The sequence below is a fragment of the Salvia hispanica genome, chromosome 4 (assembly GCF_029641045.1).
Source record: "Salvia hispanica isolate PSC_SH4W2 chromosome 4, Shi_PSC_v1, whole genome shotgun sequence".
Classification (NCBI taxonomy): Eukaryota; Viridiplantae; Streptophyta; class Magnoliopsida; order Lamiales; family Lamiaceae; genus Salvia; species Salvia hispanica.
The window spans coordinates 15,690,580-15,711,980 of NC_142695.1; the positions used below are offsets into that span (position 1 = coordinate 15,690,580).

The 21,401-nt window shown below is 32.6% G+C and overlaps 1 protein-coding gene across 3 annotated transcripts; it reads right to left on the bottom strand.

Annotated features, from left to right (window-relative positions):
- Nucleotides 1-8,702: 8,702 nt before the first annotated feature.
- MAD1 (mitotic checkpoint family protein) lies at nt 8,703-21,385 on the bottom strand. 3 transcript variants are annotated; one of them, XR_016128984.1, is made up of 19 exons: nt 21,036-21,385; nt 20,494-20,593; nt 19,055-19,215; nt 17,682-17,879; nt 17,500-17,592; nt 16,582-16,695; nt 15,756-16,003; nt 15,262-15,433; nt 14,541-14,651; nt 14,259-14,462; nt 13,256-13,418; nt 12,821-12,911; nt 12,675-12,744; nt 11,047-11,175; nt 10,270-10,308; nt 9,591-9,740; nt 9,383-9,458; nt 9,212-9,297; nt 8,703-9,113 (listed from the first exon to the last, which is right to left on the bottom strand). XR_016128984.1 is itself a non-coding variant. In XM_048094696.2 (16 exons), the coding sequence occupies exons 1-16, from the start codon at nt 21,243-21,245 to the stop codon at nt 9,651-9,653; spliced, it is 2,193 nt and encodes a 730-aa protein (XP_047950653.2). In that variant the 5' UTR covers nt 21,246-21,385; the 3' UTR covers nt 9,492-9,650. The 3 variants fall into 3 exon arrangements, 1 of the variants encoding a protein (XP_047950653.2); XR_007171841.2 differs by having other exon boundaries at nt 8,703-9,297; XM_048094696.2 differs by lacking the exons at nt 8,703-9,113; nt 9,212-9,297; nt 9,383-9,458 and having other exon boundaries at nt 9,492-9,740.
- Nucleotides 21,386-21,401: the final 16 nt, after the last annotated feature.

Genomic DNA, 21,401 nt, shown 5'->3' on the forward strand with positions numbered 1-21,401 from the left:
GTATGAAATAGAACAATTAATAGGTATTAGAGAAAGCACTAATCACACACTTCCTTAGGTTATACTACATATTAATAAGGGGGGTTATGATTAATTGAGATTTTTTAGCTTAATTGAAAATTGAGATGTATTATCAACCATTCATTTTTATTAAATAAGTGGTCCAGGATTTGCCACATGGAATATTTTTAGATTAATTAATTATGAAAGGGTAGAATGGTAATTTCATGGTACATTTTATTCAATAAATATTTTTTTAAATTTTTTAAATTTTTTTAAAAAAAAATTAATTTTTAATTTTTTTTTGTCAACTATATATACGATCCTTGTCAACTACACATATAACTACATATACAATTAATGTCAACTACACACATATAATGTCAACTACATATACAATTCATGTCAACTACACATATAATGTCAACTATAAGTTGTTGACATTTGATGTGCAGGCTATTGACGATAATACCCCCGAGTTGACATAATCTACTTGCGATCGACATTTCGATGTTGTGGATGAGTGGATGAAAATGCATCTGAATTCTTAATTAAGCTAAAAAATCTCAACCTAATTCAACAATACTAATAAGTATAATAAAATATTTGAATACATAATGGAAGTCGAAATAAAGATTCCTACAAAATAATTGGTCATGTTGGTACACATTAATTGAATCTTTAACAAAAAAAGTTCTTAATTCTTAACAAAATTAAAATTAAAATATTTTTAAAAACCCTCATCAGTATAAAATAGAACAATTAATAGGTAGAGAAAGTACTAATCACACACTTGCTTAGGTTACACATACTAATAAGTATAAAATATTTGATTATATAATTGGAAGTCGAAAAAAAGTTTCCTACAAAATAATTGGTCATGTTGGTACACATTAAATAAATCTTTAACAAACAGTTCTTAAATATAAAAGAGATAGATATAGTCCCATTTCATTGGTTGAGAAAATAATGATTTATGAAGATTGCTTACCATTGATTTGAAAATACCAAAAAGTAGAATTCAAATTTTTTTCCCAGTAATTAAATTATTTAATCAATAGATATAATAATTATAACTAGCATGCAAAAAAAAAATTTCCCTTATGGATTTTCTAGTAACAACATTATTAAGGTGCATACTACATAAAAGTCTAAAATTAGATTAATGTATATCTTTGATTTTATTAATAATATTATAATAATAAACATACTCCTATAAGACAAGGCACAAACTTGACAAGACAATAAAATAATACTAATAAATATGTTAAATAGGCAAGTGGGTAAGAATCGATTAATGAGGGGGGGAATGTGGTTGATAAGAAAAGTTGGGCTATTAATAATTAAGAATTCCTAAACAATGCACTAATTTTGTTCGTCGCTTGCAATTTGCAAGTATGTACTAGTGTACGGAGGATACATCATTAATGACAAACTAAAACTTTTTAATCAAGTCTCAGCTATTCTACTAGTGATTATTAGCAGCAAATTAAATGTTCATGGAAGATTTCACTTATAAAGTAATGTGCAAACTTTTGAGTACGGTAGAAAAGAAATTGTAATATATGGGTGCCACGTGAGTGTTTGAGACCAAACTATAGACTTCAAGTGTTTCAACGAGGAAACACAAGAAGTGACTAAGAAAGGTATCCGCGTGAAGGTTGGAAACAGAGCCCAAAGCAAACACTCACAACAATAAAAGACACATGAAATGATGAAATAAACATGATCGATGCATGTTGTGCAAGGAAGATGTGAAAACTATCAAGCATTTCATTTTTCATTACATATCATATTTGGTATTATTGTTATCTTTTCCACCTCGAATGTTTCCATTTACCATGGTCAATTCTAGATATATGTGGTTTTATAAAATTTCAAGTTCAGTTTTAAGTTTGATAAGTGAATTTACGACGTCTTGATAATTTGGTCAAAGTTTAATACTGACCCAATTCTCCTGGACTTTTGATTGATACCTCACAAATTCGTTGCTTGTTAAACTGTCTCGTATTAAACCTTCATTTAACACTCCATCACAATTTTTCACTGAGAATGTATAAGTGCCAAAAAAAAATTAATATATCACAAATATATCTATGTTAGAACTTGAAAAAGTATATACACGAGTGTAGGACATTGACATGTACATGGATTATGGATATATGGATCATGCCGCCTCATTTGACCACTTTCTTTTTAAAGTAGTAGTAGTATGTTTTTTTAAATTGAAATGGACCAATTTCATCTTGCTTCATGATTTCAATTTATTGACAAATCTTAGAAGCATATTACATTTTATGACACTTCAAAGGTCAACCTCAATAAAAAAATAAATTAAAAAGGCAAAAGCAAATTGGTTTCATCGTCATAGGTGAGTGTGTTTCTTTGACATATACAATTAATCTTATACTTCCAAACAACACAACATGATTTCTCCTTATCCTTTTAATTCTTCCCCCCATGCTTTTGTTTCAACACCACCACCGCCAAAGCCCCACCTCATCCCCTCTCTCTTCTACTATATGTATATAATTACATTTATATAAAAGGTAGTTCCAATTTAAAAAAATCTATTTCTAGTAACTAAACCTTAATTAACATATTATAATACTAAGCATATACTTATTATCTTAAAATAAATATTATTATTATAATTCTACGTTGATAATTCATTGTTCTAAAGTGAAGTTCTAAATTGAGAAACCACCTATTTTATTTTCTCTCTAGATATATATGTCCTACTACTTGTTTTTCGTTGAATCCGTACCAAATCATTACTTTAAATCCGATCATTTGATATCTTTTCAAGTATTTGTCATTATAATAGTGAGATATTAAGATGCATGTACCCAAACTAATTCATGACATTTTATGGATCCTATGCAAAATAACAAATAAATGTTTGTTGCTTTTGTTGATAAAGACCAGTGATATTCAATATTCATTATAATGTGATATACTATCATTTCAATTCAAACAAAAAATGGTTTTTTTTTTATATTTTATTTAACCAAAGGTGTACCGAACCCGCCTTTTGGCGAAATCCGACTAATCTTACTCGACCGGGCTTGCGGATTAAGGCATTTAGTAATAGTTTAATCCAACGTTAGTTATAGTTAAATCAGCATTTCTCTAAAATAAATAATAATGTAAACAGAATTTGAATATTAAATAATTAGTAGTTTTTAAATATATTTTGTATTAGAATTCACAAATCACAATTGTGGTTACTTTAATCTTTGGCAAGGGACGTAGTGGGGAAAAAATTCATTTAATGTGTCACTCAACTTAATCAATGTATGGAGCTTTCATTGGCCAGCACTGTCGGTATGGTGAATATTATTGTTCTCCCATTTATTGGTGCAAACATTGTACAAAGGTCAACTGCATAACCGATCCCTATATTACTCTTTTCATGACTCACTTTATATTTCATAAAAAAGTACTTCTAATTATTTTTTTGTTAAATATTTATTTTATTATATAATAGTACTTGGATTTTTACGTTTGCCATGCATGAGTAACTTATAAAATAGTGAAATAATATAGTTTTAATTTATTTTGAAAAAATAGGATTTCTTTTATTATATTTCAATAAGAACATCATCCCCACCAACCACGCCTAGTGTAATCTTCCTCGAATAATGACATTCTCGTGTCGGAGTCAGTGGCGGATCCAAGATCCGGAAACGGAGGGGGCGGAATATATAGTATTAGCTTGATTTAGTACGGATATGGCTATTTTTTTCGTTATTTGGGGCGATGCCGGAGGCAAACAGAGGGGGCGGACATGGTAATTTTACGTCCCGATAAGTGGAAACTAGTCGCACGGAGGGGGCGACCGCCCTCTCCTGCCCCCCCTAGATCCGCCACTGGTCGGAGTGGAGAGTTGGATGTTCTACCCGTTGGACCCTACATGCTGGTTTAGTGCTATCGTCCATAGATCACGGTGTTGTAATTCTATCCCAATTTTTTGAAATTGAGGTTCACTTTTATTCTTTGTGTGTACTTATTATGTTGCAGTGACTATTGTCGCATCGTCTCTGTCTTCTCCATCGCCATTCGTTTTCCTGAATCCCTAGAAACTAATAGTGGTAACAGCAGCCGCCAGGAAAAAAAAATTATCTTGAAGGTGAAAAGGGGGGTTTGATTTCATTATGATATATCTAGTAATTTCCATCCAAAATGTAGGCTATAGATGTTGAGCTACGACGTGGCAGCAAAGTATTGAATGGTCGGCTCGATGAGAAGTAGAAAGCTCAAGTGCATCATAACCTAAAACACCTAAAATATTTATAATTAAGAGTGAGAAGTATTTAACCATTATAATCATATTTTATAAGAGTCGAAATGAGTCAAATTATGACAACCATGCATCTTAAATCGATCCAACATCTATGTTTATGCTTATCAGTTATGAACTCATAACTTTAATATTGGAAAACTTTTGTATACCATTTATAAGTTAATGGCAATTTCTGGAAAATTGGAAGTCAATTGGTTTAGAAATTGTGTTGCTTTAGATCCATTAAGATTTGAGAGGCAAATCTCTCAGCATTATGTATGTTTGTTATGTAAGTATTGTCAAAAAAGGAATAAGTTGGTAAGTAAGCACTAGAAAAGGTATTAGCCTTTTCCCTTTACTTTATTGGTTCCCTCCACCAAATTCTTAATTCGGTCCTCTCTATTTCTTTGTTCATGTGTGTTTAAATAAAGTGCACTAAGTAATAAATAAATAGAGATTTAATATTATTTGTTTTCTCCTGCAATCGGTACTTGATAGGAAGATCTGTTATTAAAGATTACTCCATATACTGTATTTATTACTACTAACTTTTATTTTTTTCTGTAAATTGAAAGTCTATGACAACATTTTCTTTTACATATTAATTAGTCGAGGTGAATAAAAATAAAATAGTATACTTTTTCATTGTTTATTTGGATGGATTAGAATTTTGGAGTGTCTAAAGGGACTTATAATTCTCATTATTTATAACTATTTGATGGTTTAATTAGGGTACACAAGCCATTTCTCCAAAGAGATGAAGAAGTACCTTGCTAGAAAAAAAAAACAAGGTAAATGAATCATCTAATATATTCTTATATCTCATAAAAAAAATAAATATTGTTGATTAGTCGCAGTATAAGAGAATTTGAAAAATAAAGGCTTAAAGCTAGAAATTCATGTGATATAGCATATTGTTTACTAAAAATATAAATGTACATAAATAAAAATGACGGCGAGAAGGCCATGCGTTGAATAAAGGAATATTAATATTTAATTAATTATGTGTGCACATTTTTCTTTGAGTTAGCACGTTCTAATTGCCTTTCGGTGGTCAACTAGGCTCTTATATAGCCATTCTTTTTCTAAATCAAATCTTATTTATTTATCCAATACTCCATAATTATATATAAACACACACACACGAATAAAAAGAAGAATGTGGGCAAGTCAAAAAATGAAGAAAAAATTGAAAAAAATGAAACCTTTTAGCTTCCAAATCCAATTTGATTTCTCGACAATTCCCACTAAGGGTCGCATTTTCTTTATATCCACGTTATTCCTTTGATCCTTTCATTTTTTATGTTATCTGTAAATATTATATTTCGACTATCATAATATTAGGGAAGATTGCTAATATTATCCAGTATTTTGGGCTAATATATCATGAGGTATAAATTAACCTACTTCACAGTCGAAACAATTTGAAGCCAATTATTAATATGCTTTGTTTCAATACATATCATAAATGAATATGATTCAGTATTCTATTTCTACTATATGATGTTGGTATGTAATGGACGTCGTTTTAACATTTAAGACTCCTGTAAAATTTATTTTGTTGAAATACAATATTACCCCTCATTAAGTCTCAAAAGGTTTATAAATGAAATGATGGTTCATATCTTACACACGAGACAAGAAAGAGGCAAAGTCAGAATTGAATTAACTCTAGTGGAATAAATTATTTCATAAACAAACTATCAAACTTATAGGAAGCCCAGCATTATTTCTTTTACTCAATCTCCAGATCTACTCAGAAGCCCAGTCCGAAATAGGCACCTCTATAGTAGTATAATTTACTCCCTCCGTTCGGCATTAGGAATCCCGATTAAGTTGGATGCGGATTTTAAGTGTGTAATATTTGGAGTATGTGATAATGGAATTTGTGACCCATTTGCTTTATTATTCGGATGTGTTTTTACTTATGCTTTTTAGTGTTTATACAGTAATATTTTTATTTCATTTTTTGTGGAAATGTCTAACCGGGACTCCTAATGCTGGACGGATGAAACTCATCCTTTTTAAATTTCAATTTTACTATTGTTTAAAGAAAAAATGTCCTCTTTCTTTTGTTCACTTCAATTTACAAATCATTTTCACCCAATAGATCCTCCAACTTATGTTCTAAATCTGCCATTGAAGATCCCAATTAATCATCTTTGTGCTCTTGCATCAAAACATAATTTTATTTTAAAAACTTAATATTAAAATTACTAAAAATGTAAAAATAGTCTAGTTATCTTTTATATAAAATAATAATAATAATTATTATTATAATGGTGATAATAAATGATTTAGAATGAACAATTTTTATAAGAAAAATTCAAAGAATGGGAAAAGAATGTGTTGAAATAAATGAGTGATAAAATAATACTCCATCCCTCCGTCCCACACTTTGTCGCATTTTACCATTTTTGTCCGTCTTACAAAGTTTGTCCCAATTGGAATCTTTCTAAAAATAGACATTAAATACACCTCTCAATATCCTCAATGTGAGACCCTTATTTCACTACATACCTCCATTTAATACAAAGTCAAACAATTTCTTAAAATTCGCGATGGATCAAATTAAGAAAAATTTTGTGTGACGGAGGAAGTAATTAATTAAGAAAGTTAATGTAATTTAAAAATTATGACTCATACTCAATAATAATAATACTAATAATAATAATAGTAGTAGTAATAAATAAATATAACTATAATTGTAATGTTAATATTATTTATTATTATTATTGTTATTATATTATATTATCATTAAATAACTTGGTAACTAAATCTTAATTCATTATATCATGAAAAATAGTAGTACTAATGTAGTAATTATTATTATGTTCTTGATTAATAATTTATTACGAAAATCTTAATATAATTTTATATTTATAGATTATATCATTATTTTATTAATTAACTATTTAGCTTTAATAATTACGTCAATTAGTTAATTCAGTCATTATGGTAATCAGTTAATTAATTAATATATATGTTCAATATCTTAATAATTTTTTCCTTGATATTTCCAAATAAATGACAAGTAATCTATCAAAAATATTCTCTAGAATAATATTTCGAATGAATAATCATAATCTTCAATAACATTATATTCATAATAGAGTCAAAATGCTATTTCACTAATAATTGATAAGTATATTACTCCTAGTTTTTATTATGTATATTTATATACTAGTATATGATAAATAAAAATCATGAGCCCCTTGTGGGGATTGACACATAACATGTGGTTCCCGCGGAAAAAGGAGGGCTCTCCAATTTGCTATAATGTTACTCTATCAAAACTAGCATACAATTATTTGTATACGTATGCATGTATCTTCTCTTCTGATTGTGTGTGTGTATGCAGTATGCATGTTTATGTTTATGTTTATGTTTATGTTTTTGTTTAATTGGTTCAATGGATGGAACATGATCACCCAACACACTAAGTACGAAATATGGCTATTGATGATCACATGTTGATATTTCACTAGTGGCTACCACGTGTTCTCTTAACCTCCTTTCGTTTAGAGGAGATTATAATAAAATTAATTTTTCTATATATATAAGGTTTATTTATAGGTTGGATGAAAAAGGCAAGAATGTACTACTGTTTTCCCCATTTCAAGAGTTTGCATTTATACCTGAATGATTATGAAAAGGAAATGCGATTGAGAATCTGTCATATCTTCAATGCTCACATATTTTCGAAAATTTTATGGAAGGACACTTATTACATACTCCACTCCATAATTTCAGTTTTCATTTTCTCACCCAAATAAGAAAAGTGGAGTTTCAAAATATTTATAACCAACTGTATATTAACATAGAGCGTGGTTTATATTTTATATGTTAGGCAAACAAAACAAAAACCTTGCTTAAGAGATAACTAAAATCAGTACTTAATTTTACTATAAATTACTCATTCTATTATTGATTGGTTTTAAAATGAAACTTCATGAGCTTCTATCGTGATATAATTGCAGATTATTGTGAGTTGAATCATTAATCGACTTGAAGGATGGTGTTAATTTCATCTTGAAGGTTTAGAAATAGAAGAGGGTTGGTAAATAAAACAAAAAAAAACAAAACAAATATCTCACTATATAAGTCTCATAGGCTACTACCATCACCAATTGATTAAAACGGAAAAAGAACAAACAAATATCTCACTATATAAGTCTTGTAAGACAATTCTATCACCAATTGATATTAAGATGGAATTCAATAGACTTTTATCAATTTAACGTGAGCTACTACTCCTCTTATGTATCGAACTTAATCCAAGTTGAATTGGACTACTTTAGATGGGGGACAATTTGACTCCTTTTTCTAGTGCACTAACACAGTGTTGTTTAGGCCATGCCACTACCGTCAAGGTTCAGCGTATGTGTATTCGAGATTTCACCAAATATCATCTCTCTCTCATCAAGATAAGATCCATTCCAAGATGTCAAACCGCACATGTACGATGTTTTTAATTCTAGTCACCTAAGTAAGATAAGCTGACGATTCCACAATTGTAAACCAAATAACAGCCTCAATTTCAAATTAATTCCATGGCCTATGACATTTTGCACTGTGGTGAAAGTGAAAGACATTACCCCCATAGTCACAGTGGAGGAGTTTTGAGGAATCCAATGCTATTCCAAAATGCAATAAGAGCAAACATAGGACCTTCTCTAATGGCTTTATGTTTCCACTGCCTCATGCTTTATTGAGTTTGACCTCAAACTCGACCAAAATTCATACCTCATTCCTCTACCAGAAGTTGTGGCTTGCATCCATGCCCGAAAGCTACGCCATTAGGTCGCTGAAAGCTACGCCATTAGATCTAAAAATTAGGCCACCGAAAGCTACACCATTAGTTACTCATCCAAACATGTCCGAACTCCATGACACGAGAATTATCTCAAGTTTTGAAACTTAAGCTGTAAATATAGAGATCCCACTTGATGCAAGGTTTAGGTTGGTGGAAGACCTCTGCTTTTTTCACCAATACCACCTTCAATCTACCCCTATCACAATTGCGTCACTAGAAAATTTGAATCAGCCTATTCATACCTAGTCTAACCTAATATGAAATAAAGGAGTTTATCTTACTTTTAAACATACAATGCGTTTTAAACTACAAGACATGATTGATTGGAATGAGAGGTTCAGTTTGAGTTCCTCCTTTCTAGTATAAGAATATTTGAAAAGAATCAGGAGATGATAAATGTCATAAGAAATGAAATTATCTGACAAATGACTCCCCATTCCGTAGAAGAGAGTGCAAGTTAAATCATCCCAACACAAACCAAAATCTTACATTAAAAGAGTAATCACAAACAAAGAGAAGTGAAAATCAATACTGCTGTGCTGCCACATTTCATGATAGAGTACGCTTATTGAAAGATTCCACGGTCAGATTAGCCGTGAAGGCAGGAATCGAATTCATCTTCCGGATAAATATATCAACCTACAAAACACATCATTTAAGAAAAAATGTTCACTAAAGACATAAACAAAATAAAAAATACTAGTACAGAAATAAAAATGAAATAAATAGATCCCTAAGCACTTAGTGATTTATTTATCTACTTTGCAGGTCATTTTAGGAGAATAAGGCCTTCAAAATGTTTGGTGCTTATCTACTTCAGTCCCAAGACTAGTGTTGTCACGAAATTATGAAAGATGAAAAAAAGCAGAAAATGTCAAATGTCTGGTGAATGAAATCCTATAACAATAGATGTAACAAAAAAAAATGGCCACACAACATTTGCTTAGAATAAGCATAAAATTTGCTAATTACTCAACCATGCTTCAGTTTGGAATGACTGAAAAATTATTTTGGATAGTTATCAATGTGGGTCGCAACTTCCACCAGGTTATTTATGAAATTATAAATTAAACTGACTAAAAAAAGTCAGCATGGATTGATGAATCAGAGACTATGTCTTTAGGATTTCGAAATACACAAAAAGGTCCAAAGGATATTCAGATCAAACCTGTCGAGATATCTCAGGTTGTGAAGTATACGCATTCACCTGAGATAAACAAATTACAAAAGAAGAAAATGATAAAAACACAATTTAATTAAAGTTGAATGGTATAGTAGTATGTAGTTACTTTAATCTTATCTATCCAGTTATTTGGACATAATAAGTGTTCTATATAAATCCAAATCAAAAGGTCAAATTATATCTTCTTCAGGAAAGTTGGCGCCAAAAAAGAACTCTTTGCAAGCATATTTTTGAAATTCTACTATACTTTCCCTGCTTTTTACCATGACATGATTGAAGGGGCTTTTGTTTATTATACTATTTGACACACCTTTACAAGAACAACTTATCAAATATAAGTAAATCCTTCCTAAAAGTGCTTAAAATAAATCCTCACATGCAAGCTATGATAACACTACCTTTTTTCTGAAATATATGACGATTTTTCTATTTGTTACTTCCCTCCAATATTCAACATGTATCACATTTACTATTCTATAGTCTAAAAAGTCTACCCGTACTGAGAATATATTTAAAACTTTCTAAGGTAGAATTGCTAGGCTCCAATATTCATTGACTTAAGAACCTACACTCTCTCCTGGTTCATTAACTTAAATTATGTATGCATTTTAATAAACAACCATGTGATTTCTTGAGAAGCATCCTTCTAAGAGAGGGTCGAGTGAATTCAGTAAAAATGCATAAATGTAAGTATAAGCAAACTACTACCACTTCACCTCAAGTCCTCAACCACACAAAAAGAAATAATAGTGCACAGCTTACCACAATATTTGTGTTCCCTGATTCATATTCGAATTGAAGCTTCTCATCATCACTCAGTGCATAGATCGAATGCAGAGTAAATCGTGTGACTGGAATTCCATCTGGCCGTTGGTGATCATCCATCACAATCTGAATCGCATTGAAAAGATAACAAGATATGGAATTTCAGAAAATTAATACTAGAAATGAACAAGTGCAAGAAATTAAAGCCATACAATGCCAGTTAGTCAATCCAAAATCTTTCCCATGAATAAAAAGTGATAGCAAGCTTAAAACCAGAGAATAACTTATGGCATCACTGGAATTTGTGAGTGGCATGAAACTCCGAGTCCAAGTCCAATTCCAAAGTCAAATAACATAATAACTTATGGCATCATTGTAACCTGCTACTATGTTTCAGTCTTCCTAGATGTTTTACCCATCTATATATGGATTTCCAAAATGATAATTCAAAAAAGCGAAAAGAATTTGAATATCAATTCAAATTATTCCATACATTTATTTAATATCTTAGTTAAATAGCCTATATTTTTTAACTAATGTTAGTATAATGGGCACAACACATAATGAAATAAGACTGCTAATAGTTTGCAAGACTTCACAAAAGAATATACACGTAAGAACGCTAAAACGAGAACATGCTCACGAAAGTTAAACGGAAGTATACAGAAATATTAGTCTTAACTGTTTGGCTATAATAAGAAAAATAATAACTGAATCAAACATCCAACTTTTCTAAAACTAAACCATGAATATTAACTAAGGTAGTCGAGGACAAAGCACTGCTCAATTGGTAAGATACTTCCCCTTCAACTATTGGGTAAGGGGTTCGAGTCACCGCAGAGGGGAAATGGAAAACCACGATTGATCCTCTAAAAAGTAAGAATAAGAAAACATTAAGGTACTCTTTTTGCTTGTGTTTTTCACAAATTTCACCTTCTAGCTAGTTCTTTAAATGGGCAGAAATATGTAAAACACTGATCAAAGTTATTATACAACTATATGCAACCAATATTGTTTTTTTAAAAATGCAGCATTTCAAAGACATTCTAACTATTAAAACACGGGCATACGGTACAAACATTATATTTATTACTCTCAGCTCATTCCTTTCTCCACGAGAGTAATTATTATCATTTGCTTTTATTTCCAATTTCCAGTTGTGGTTGGTTTGAACCTAGTATAATTTGTTATAACCTATAATTACATATGGAGTCATCTCTTAATAGAGAGGAGAGGGGAGATGAAAAGGCCAATCATAGAAATGTGTTCTTTGAAATGCTAAAATAAAGGTAATTAACACAATCGGTCAAATCTTGAAACAATTAAACACACTATTAGTTTATAACTATCATATTTAGTTTGTACTCCCTCCATCGCATTAGCTCCATCATAGTTAAGATGTGCAACCAAAATCTTTCAAGCATACTAGAAAACATTAAATGTAGTTGGAAATGTGAAATATTTGACCACTCTTCCTATTTTATCCTTCTTGTTTTAGTAAAATGCATGAAAATTGATTTGTGGAGTATATTCTAGTGAGGAATCTGGATAGTTGTTTGACAGAAAGTTTGTTCAATTCAAGCATAATAAACCATAACTTACAAAATAGATTTGGATTGGAATACCTTGTAACCAAAAAGTTCACAACATGCCCTTCTGAAAACAGAGATTCTTTCTGCAAAGACTGTCTTGTACCTGTTTATTCACCACCTACATTATTACAAGCTATAACAAGGCAAATAATATAAAAACCTAGTAATTGCTCACTCACCTCTCCTCGCGTTTTTCAAGTGTTGCAATCTGCTCTTTCAACTGCTTAATCTTCCCAGCAACGTACGAGTCAACATGTGTGCCAGCATCAGCTATTTACCATGAACAAATTAAAGTATCATAATAATAATAACTCAAGACACTCTTAAAGTAAAGTGATGAGGATTAATTTCCTCAAATCAATTTAAGAGTCAGCAAATATGTCTTACCATCAAATGCAACAAATACAATATAAGGGTGTGTAGTGTGTATGCGTGTCTCATTGTGTGGCGTGTGCATGTGTTGTGTGTAAAATGTGTGTGTTTTGCTTTCATTGTGTGCGCGTGTCTAACTGTCTATCATGTGTGTCTGCGGGTTTGTGGCCTTATGAGGTAATTGTTATCCAGGAAAGGAATAATATATCATATATTCATATTTAACTGGTGTCGTTGCTCACATGACTGATTTTTAAGCTCTTCTACAGCCAGTAACTTTTCTTTTGTCTTTTGCAGCTCATTTTGCAGAGCCTCTATTGTTAGTTTTGCCTCGTTCTCAACAGCCAGGGTGTTAACCATCCGGAGGACCTTTGTATTGGCAGAAGAAAAATCGCCATGTCCCAACTGCAAACAAAGTACAAGATGACACTCACTACAGGGGGAAATTGCACACTTTGCAAGCTGTCTGTATCTAAATAGATGGCATATTGCTTCTTAGCATCTACTCAGAAGAACAGATCATACTACTTGCGCACATTATGTATCTATTTTTAATGGAATAAGATCCTACAAAAGTGAGCAGAGGCTTTACCAGATATATCAGTATAAATATCAGCAAACCAGTGGGGCGAAAGCTATAACTTCAACACAGAATATATTTAGGGAACATACTTTCTATATTCATCAATTGTGTGACACTCGAATATCCACTAAGCATGATTAACTGGCAAAACATAGGAAATGTTATAGTTATGTAACTATTGAGTTAATATCAATGACAAGGAGATCTCTATAACTGATCAGTATAAAATGAACACGTAAAATTTCAGGTTAATTAGAGGGCTTCACCATGCCAACAAAATTCCTGAGCTTTCCAATTAGATTGTGTAGTAAGAGAACATTAGGTTAATATTTCACAATGTTAGTGTAATGATCTATGAATATCTAGGTTCAGCAGATGTGTTTTTGTGAGTATGTGGCCTAGCGGTACAATGGTTAATGTCTAAGGTACAAAGGTCTCAGGTTAGAGTCCAACAAGGCATCATCTTTAAATTTAATATTGCAATTACCCCAAAAAAGATCGATTTTTCACCTTGTAAATTATACCCTCGTGGCACATGTAAAAATCATTTGAAACTATTGTAATAATCATGAATTTTGTAAGCACAAAAAATTGCTAACAGCTCGCAAAGACAAACCAGAATATCACCCAGCACGCAAAGTACATTTGCCTTGAACACAAACCTTAGACTCCAATAAAGATATCTCTGAACGTAGGCGATCACCTTCACGCTCTAGCATCTTTACTCGTCTTCCTTCATTAGTTAACCTTTCATTGAGCAACATTATCTCATTATGCTGTCGACTATTACTCTCCTTTATTTCTGATAAGCTATTTTCTAGTTGCCTGACATAGTTTTCCTTCTTGACCAGAGATATTTCAAGCTCCTGTCCACATGAAAGTTGAATAAGAATGCAGAAAGGTCTTAAAAGAACTGCAAGCATATGAATCTCGGTATCTCTTACCTGGAATATAGTTCCACTGACCAATCCAGATCCACCTTCAAGATCCTTATGCTCTTTTAATTCCTTAATAACATCTTTCAAGCGGTCTCTTTCCTCTGTAATCAAACCTAGCTAAATAATAAAGTTAAAACATTAAAATGACTATGAGAGACAGAAGGAGCATTCAGAGCAAGGAAGATCAAACAAGCACCATCAAGCATATACAAATTAGTTCGCCTTGATAACATGTTACTTCTGATGACTGTCAATTTCAGTGATAGTTTGTCTAAACAAGTTCGCTTTTTAGTTATCGGATGGACTTGTAAGTTGATAAACTGACGACTTTTCATCGAGATTTCTTACAAATTTTTTCATCTACAAGTAATAAGTTTTCCAAGAGGAATTAAGTACACTGTGATTCGTATTACTTTTTGGATCGTCCCAACTAAAGTGATGCATTTCCTTTTTTTTTTGCAAAAATCCAACACTTTTTTTTATCTCTCTTACTTTATTTTCTCTCCTTTTTTTCTCTCTCATATTTTATTCTCTCTTTATTTAACCACTAAACAATAATTTCTAAAGTCCCATGCCCAAAAGGAGCGCCACACTTGAGGCAGGACAGAGGGAGTACTAAAAGAGTTGAAGATAATCACACCGCAATCATTTTCAACTTCTAAATCATTATAGTTATACTGGAGAAAAAGACATGGACTTTTATTTGTATACGATTAAAAGAACAAACCATCAGTTCCAGCCTTTTGATTTCTGCTTTACATGACTCTGCCTTCTCTTTCACCATGGCAGCCTCAGTTTCTGCATTTTGTTTGTCAAGAATAGCCTTATCAAGAGCCACCTGAAATTCTATGACTTTTTCCCGGGTCTCACTTTCATTCCTCATGCTATCGACCACCTTCCTATGTGAGATGAATAAAAGTGGTCAGAGATCTTCGTAAAGAGAGGAATAGAATCTGAAGCCTAAGTCTGACACAGTATTTGTGAGCTCGTAAACACCATAAGCAGGAAAAGTTATGTCACTCCCTGCAGAAAAGTGCAATATGAAGCAAATCCGGTTTTCCTCTGAAACAGTTTTATGCATGATTTCTATCTTAGCAATATGCAGCATTTCAAAAGTATAATAAGCATGAGTACCTCGCATGACAAGATCAATCGAGCAATTGTATAATACTGCAACTCTAGATAATAGATAGAGAAGCACAACATGACTAAGATACATACTTCTGTAAAGCTGCAAATTCAGAAGGTATATCATCTACAGATGACACACCAGGAAGTTCCTTAATCACTGATTTCCATGTGGACACCTCATCCTCCAGATTCTTCATGTTTGACTTGAGGTCGGATAACTTTAGTAGTTCCAACTCTGCCCTCTCCTTGCGGCTCTTTTCTTCATGCAACTTTTCTTTCAATAATTCTATGTCTTCCTGAGAAGCTTTTATCTTTCTAGCTTCACGAACTTCAGACTCCTATAGATATAATGAGATAGGTCCATTATGGACATAATATACTTCAAAAAGAAAGATTAAAATGGATATCTCAGTTCACTAAACATTGAATGCAGAAGAACAATCTTGTAGAATGCAGGGGAACAATCACTTGGGGTAAAGTTGTTCCTTATACCACACAAGTTTTATGCTAATTTTCTAATACTGAAAAATATTGACAGATGCTTAGAGAATAACCATGAGAGAATGAAAACAAGCCACCCAATGCTACCCACGATGTCATCAATATATTTTCCTAGTTTAAGACTACAGCACATGTAAGCCAAACATGTTAGTAGGAAGCAATCTAATAAACTATATCACTTCATCAATCTGGATTAGTGTCACAGGTTCATTATAAGTTAATGCTGCAGGTCTCTTAGGGCTGTAAAACAAACACCAATATTATAGTTTGCACACAAAAGGTTGTGTTTCTCGCCCTGATCAGATCTAATTTTCTTCTCTCGTATTTCAGTTCCTTAAACCAAATAGCATGGCGGTTTCTACATTTAGAATAGTTAAATGCACTAATACCTGATAGTGAGGAATAGAATACTTACATAGTTCCTCAGTTCTTCTTGCAAATGTTTCACCAACAAACTATTGTCTTTCGAAGGAGCTTCTAAAGATTCCGAGGACAATTTTTTCTGCAACTCAAATTTCTCCTGCATGGACTGGCAGTCATTCTAAAATTGTCAGATAATTACAACGGATATGAATTTATGAAGCGATGGAACTAAAAATAGGCTATATGATGATAAATATGGAGTACAATTCATTGAGAGGATATTTGCATTTTAGCATGAGGTATGACATCAGAGAAAGATGCTGCATGAACATCTATAGATCTAGTAAGCAAAGAAGTTATACTCCCTCCATCCGCGAATAGGAGTCCCGGTTCACTTTTTCCATATATGGTAATATGGTCCCACCTTCACCTAACTCATTCTACTCACATTTCATTTAAAACTAATATATATAAGTGGGACCTCTATTCCACTAACCTTTTTCCACCCACTTTTCTTAAACATTTCTTAAAACCCGTGCCGCCAAGGAATGAGACTCCTAATGGCGGACGGAGGGAGTATTAAATAGAAGCGAGAAATGCTTCAGTTTTACCTTAAGTTTGTACCAATCGGTCTGGTGCAATACTGAACTAAGAAATATCACTAATGTAGACAACTAGACCTTCATGCTATGTCTAATATGCAGTCTGCATTTTGACATGCTTTCAGAACATCAACATCCCAGAGAAAAAAATCAGAAACTTTGCTTAAATTTTAGCAATTTTACTAAATAAGGAAACACGGTGCTTTTAAACTTAGCCCTGTTCTCAAGAAATGCAGAAAAAACCCCACTTCCTCAAACTACAGGATGTAATCTTAAGTAAAGAAACTATAGATTATACAACCTCATGAAACTAAAATAATACTGAGAAGTGCATAAACTACATATAAGTGAAACAATAAAATAGTTACCTTATCTAGTTGCTCTTTCAGTCCTTCTAACTGTACTTTCAGTAATTCCGACTCTTTCTCTGCATTTTTGGCTCTGCATTCCATTCTTTCAAGCTGCACAAAAAGATGGTGAAGTATTAAATAATAAAATCACCATGAATCCATGATAACCTTTTAACAAATAACAAAACTAGATTACTGACATCAGCACTTATTCTAGAAACAGACAGCTTTGTGTCACTTCTCATTTGAGCAAGCTCATTTTGAAGACGGCCCTTTTCCCTATCTATGCTTTCTGATAGAGTATTTAGCTTCTCCTCTAATATTTGTGCTCTTTCTTCAGCTTTAGCAGCTGATGTCTCAGCATTTTTGCGCAGACGCGTCTCATTCTGAAACTTTATCTACAAAACCAAACATGAAATAATGATGAAAAAAACACGACCAGAGAAACAAAATGTCGGTTTTTAAAAGTGCTAAATGAATAGTAACAAAAATCAACCCTCTGTGGTCACCATGTGTCAACAGGCAGACATGTACAAAATTTGTTCTAAAGAGCAAAGGGAAAGTAACCTAATATGGAAAAATGAATGAGAATTCAGAACAGATCTTATACATATTAAAACTAGCCAGTGTACTATGTACTAACACAGTGTTCCTAAGAAATAAAATGGCAGTAATGGTGCATATTTAAATTCATCAAAATTGTCTGTAGAGTGTAGATTAGCAAGATGGGTTGAATGGAACTACCAACAACATTAAGTTCCTCAGGTTTCAGTTCTCGGCCTCTTAAACCAGGACTAAAGTTACCATAGGACAATCCCATTTTATTTGAGCAGTAAATCATAATGAAAATACATCTAAGCAAAACTACGATCTAGTAAAGCTAAAAACACCAAGACTTTGACAAAGAATTAACAAAAATTGCTGCTCCTTAAAAACTCGCATTAACAAAGATCATTCTTTCATCTTTTTGTTCTTTTTACCTTTTTCTTTGCTTTTCTTTTTAGTGATGGGGGGCGAGGGGTTGAAAAGAGAATGATATAAAATTACAATAAAGATAGCACTCATTATAGTCTTCAGCTTGACACAAATTAAAATCCCTGGGAACATCCACTGAGCAGTAGTTAGAGGAAATTGAGAGGCAAAAAGTTTACAAAACCGATAAAAGGAGTAGTAGATATTAGCACTCGCAAAGAGTTTCTGTAAAAAAAGATAAAGTTAGCAAAATGGGGTCATTTCAAAGTTGATAGTGGGAAAGAGAAGTTTCCCTGAAAAGGCACTTTAAAAAAATAAAGAAATGGTTTTTCAGTATCTAAGGTCTGGGAACTATGAAGTGGGAGACTCCACTTAAAAATAGATAATGGTCAATCTCTTAGACAACGTTAACTCAAATTCAGGTCTCAATGCACGAATAAGTAGACTGACTCCCTTCCCTGGAAAACATACAGTTTATATTTCAATGTGGTGGACTTAAAATTCATTTGCAAAACCAGTATGACAATACATCAATAAGAAACTGATTGTGTAGGATAAATATTCAGAACCTTAAATGGTTCATGCTCCACTACTTATATACCTCAAGCTCATTAAAGGCCTGTAGTTGCTTTTTGAGTTGTTCTTGAGAAAAATCGACCTCCTTCCTTAGTTGCTCCTGTAATATATGTTCACGTCCTCTAGTAGCAGCTAGTTCCTGCTCGGTGTTGAAAAATTTATCTCGTAATTTCTTTCTCTCTGATTCTGTAAGAAGCAAAGTTTTTTTTGGTGATACAATTCACATCATTATATGGTCTTCTAGACATTGTGCGAGAAAGTACAAAGAAAATGATACACATCTCAAGAGACATGCGAATAAGCCGATAATAGACAAATGTACGGAATATCAAATTAGTGATTAACAGTCACAATTTATCTACTTGAAAATGCATGTCAGCCATCAAAATCGAAGAATGCGAGATTGAAAGACAATATAAGGTAGTCATTCCAGAAATATTACTATAAATGCTGCATGTGAGGTTGTGAAGGAAAAAAATCTTGCAAGAAAGAGAGCAAAGTGAGGTGATACACAACTCCATCGTGGAATATTTAAGAAAGGTAAAGACTGGAGCTTCTCTAGGCTCACTGAGAGAAGAACAATTAAAAGTTCTTCAAGTAACAGTTGCTAATCCTAACAAGAATCTCAAGGACCACTATCTAGTGTGACATATCATTCAAGCTCTTAACCAAGAAAATAAAAATAAAAAACAACCAGCGCTTGTACAGATACAACATTAAGAGCATCCACTGTAGAATATCCTAAACCCCCTCCACTTGTGTGCCACATCTGCAACTAGCCCAATTTTCACTACCCTCAATTTTCCTCTACTATTAATACCCCAAAAACTCTATTGAACCCACTGGTCATAACTAAACTTTTTCAACATATATACTTATGATTTATTTATGTATATAAATAAATTGGGCTACCCATATAGGCAGATATACACCTCCGTTGTAATAAAACCCATCTTGCTATAAAACACAATTTGTTGGGATTTTTAGGATGAAAACCCCTTGGGAATGCTGAAGGCATTGTTAAAAGAGGAGTCTTATGGAAAGATTTATGGTAGACATTCTCAATAGTGTAGTTTTTATTTTGAAGTTGGGATCATGGCACGTAGATATCATACATAAACTATAGAGTTAGCAATGGAATCATCTGCAAGATAAGGATAAAATAAAATGAAAGGTATATTATTCCAATCCTTAAGCAATTCCTCAACAATAAAGAGGAAATTCTGCTTCCTCAGAAACAAAGAGCAGTGCGTCCCATTTTTAGAAGTAATACCAAAGTAAGGTACAAAATATATCGTGACTGAAGGTAACTGTCGGATGGTAGATGATTATACAGGCATTTTTTTAATTGGAATCATAGCTCATACCAAGAAGGGGAGCATGAAGAAACTGATCTAAAATCCAGGAAATCTTAGAAATGCTTTAAAGTCTACATTTCACCATAAGCACAAACTACAATCTTACCAGATTTTTCAAAACCCTCATTGAGTGCTTCAAATTTAGATTGATAATCATGTGCTTGTTTTTCTGCACTGCTTAGAGCATCGAAAAATTCTGATTTCACCTGCAAGACCAAGTTCAGTCAGCCAAATAATTGCTAACAAATTTTTAGAACAGATACTCAATCGAACAAATAAAGTGAATGAGAATGTGTAAATATATGATTGCTAAAGACATCAATCAGATCGGAACAAACAATGAGAACGGCACTCAAGTAATTTAGCCAACTTTAAACACTGTTATTCACGAGATTGAGAACGTTTAGAAACTGATAGCAAATTTCCAGATTACGAATACATTAATATTAGGATGAATTGATGGATTGTGCAACATAGGCCACTGTTATGCAGGAGAACACACTAAATGCGATCACGACACATGAATTATTCATTTCCAGAACCACAGCGAAACAAAAGCCTAATCGGAAGAAACCAATATGATCGAAATACTCGGAAAAGAAAAAAAGGAGGTGAGTTAAGGAAATGAAAGGGTCACAAATAGCATACCATCTGTCGGCATTGATAGGTGCAGAGCATCTGCTCGGAGCTTGTTGGAATGGAGTGGTCGTGCGAATATTCCGCCACCGGCAAGTCCTCGTAAACCAGCAGCTGCCGACTGGAACTGGGGCTCAGAGTCGTATTGTTATTGTTGTTATTGTCTTCCTGCAGCGGAGATTCTGCTCTCCTCTTCCTCGGCGGCGGTGTTCTGAGCATCATCTTCTTCAGTTGTCTTGCTCAATTTCTCAATTTTCCAAACATCTATCTGTATTTGATCTGATTGAAGGGAAACAAAAAATAGCAAATATTAGGGCTTCAATATTGAAAAAGGCAATAAACAGGTAACGTTTCAAAAGTGAAGGCGCCAATCTCCTC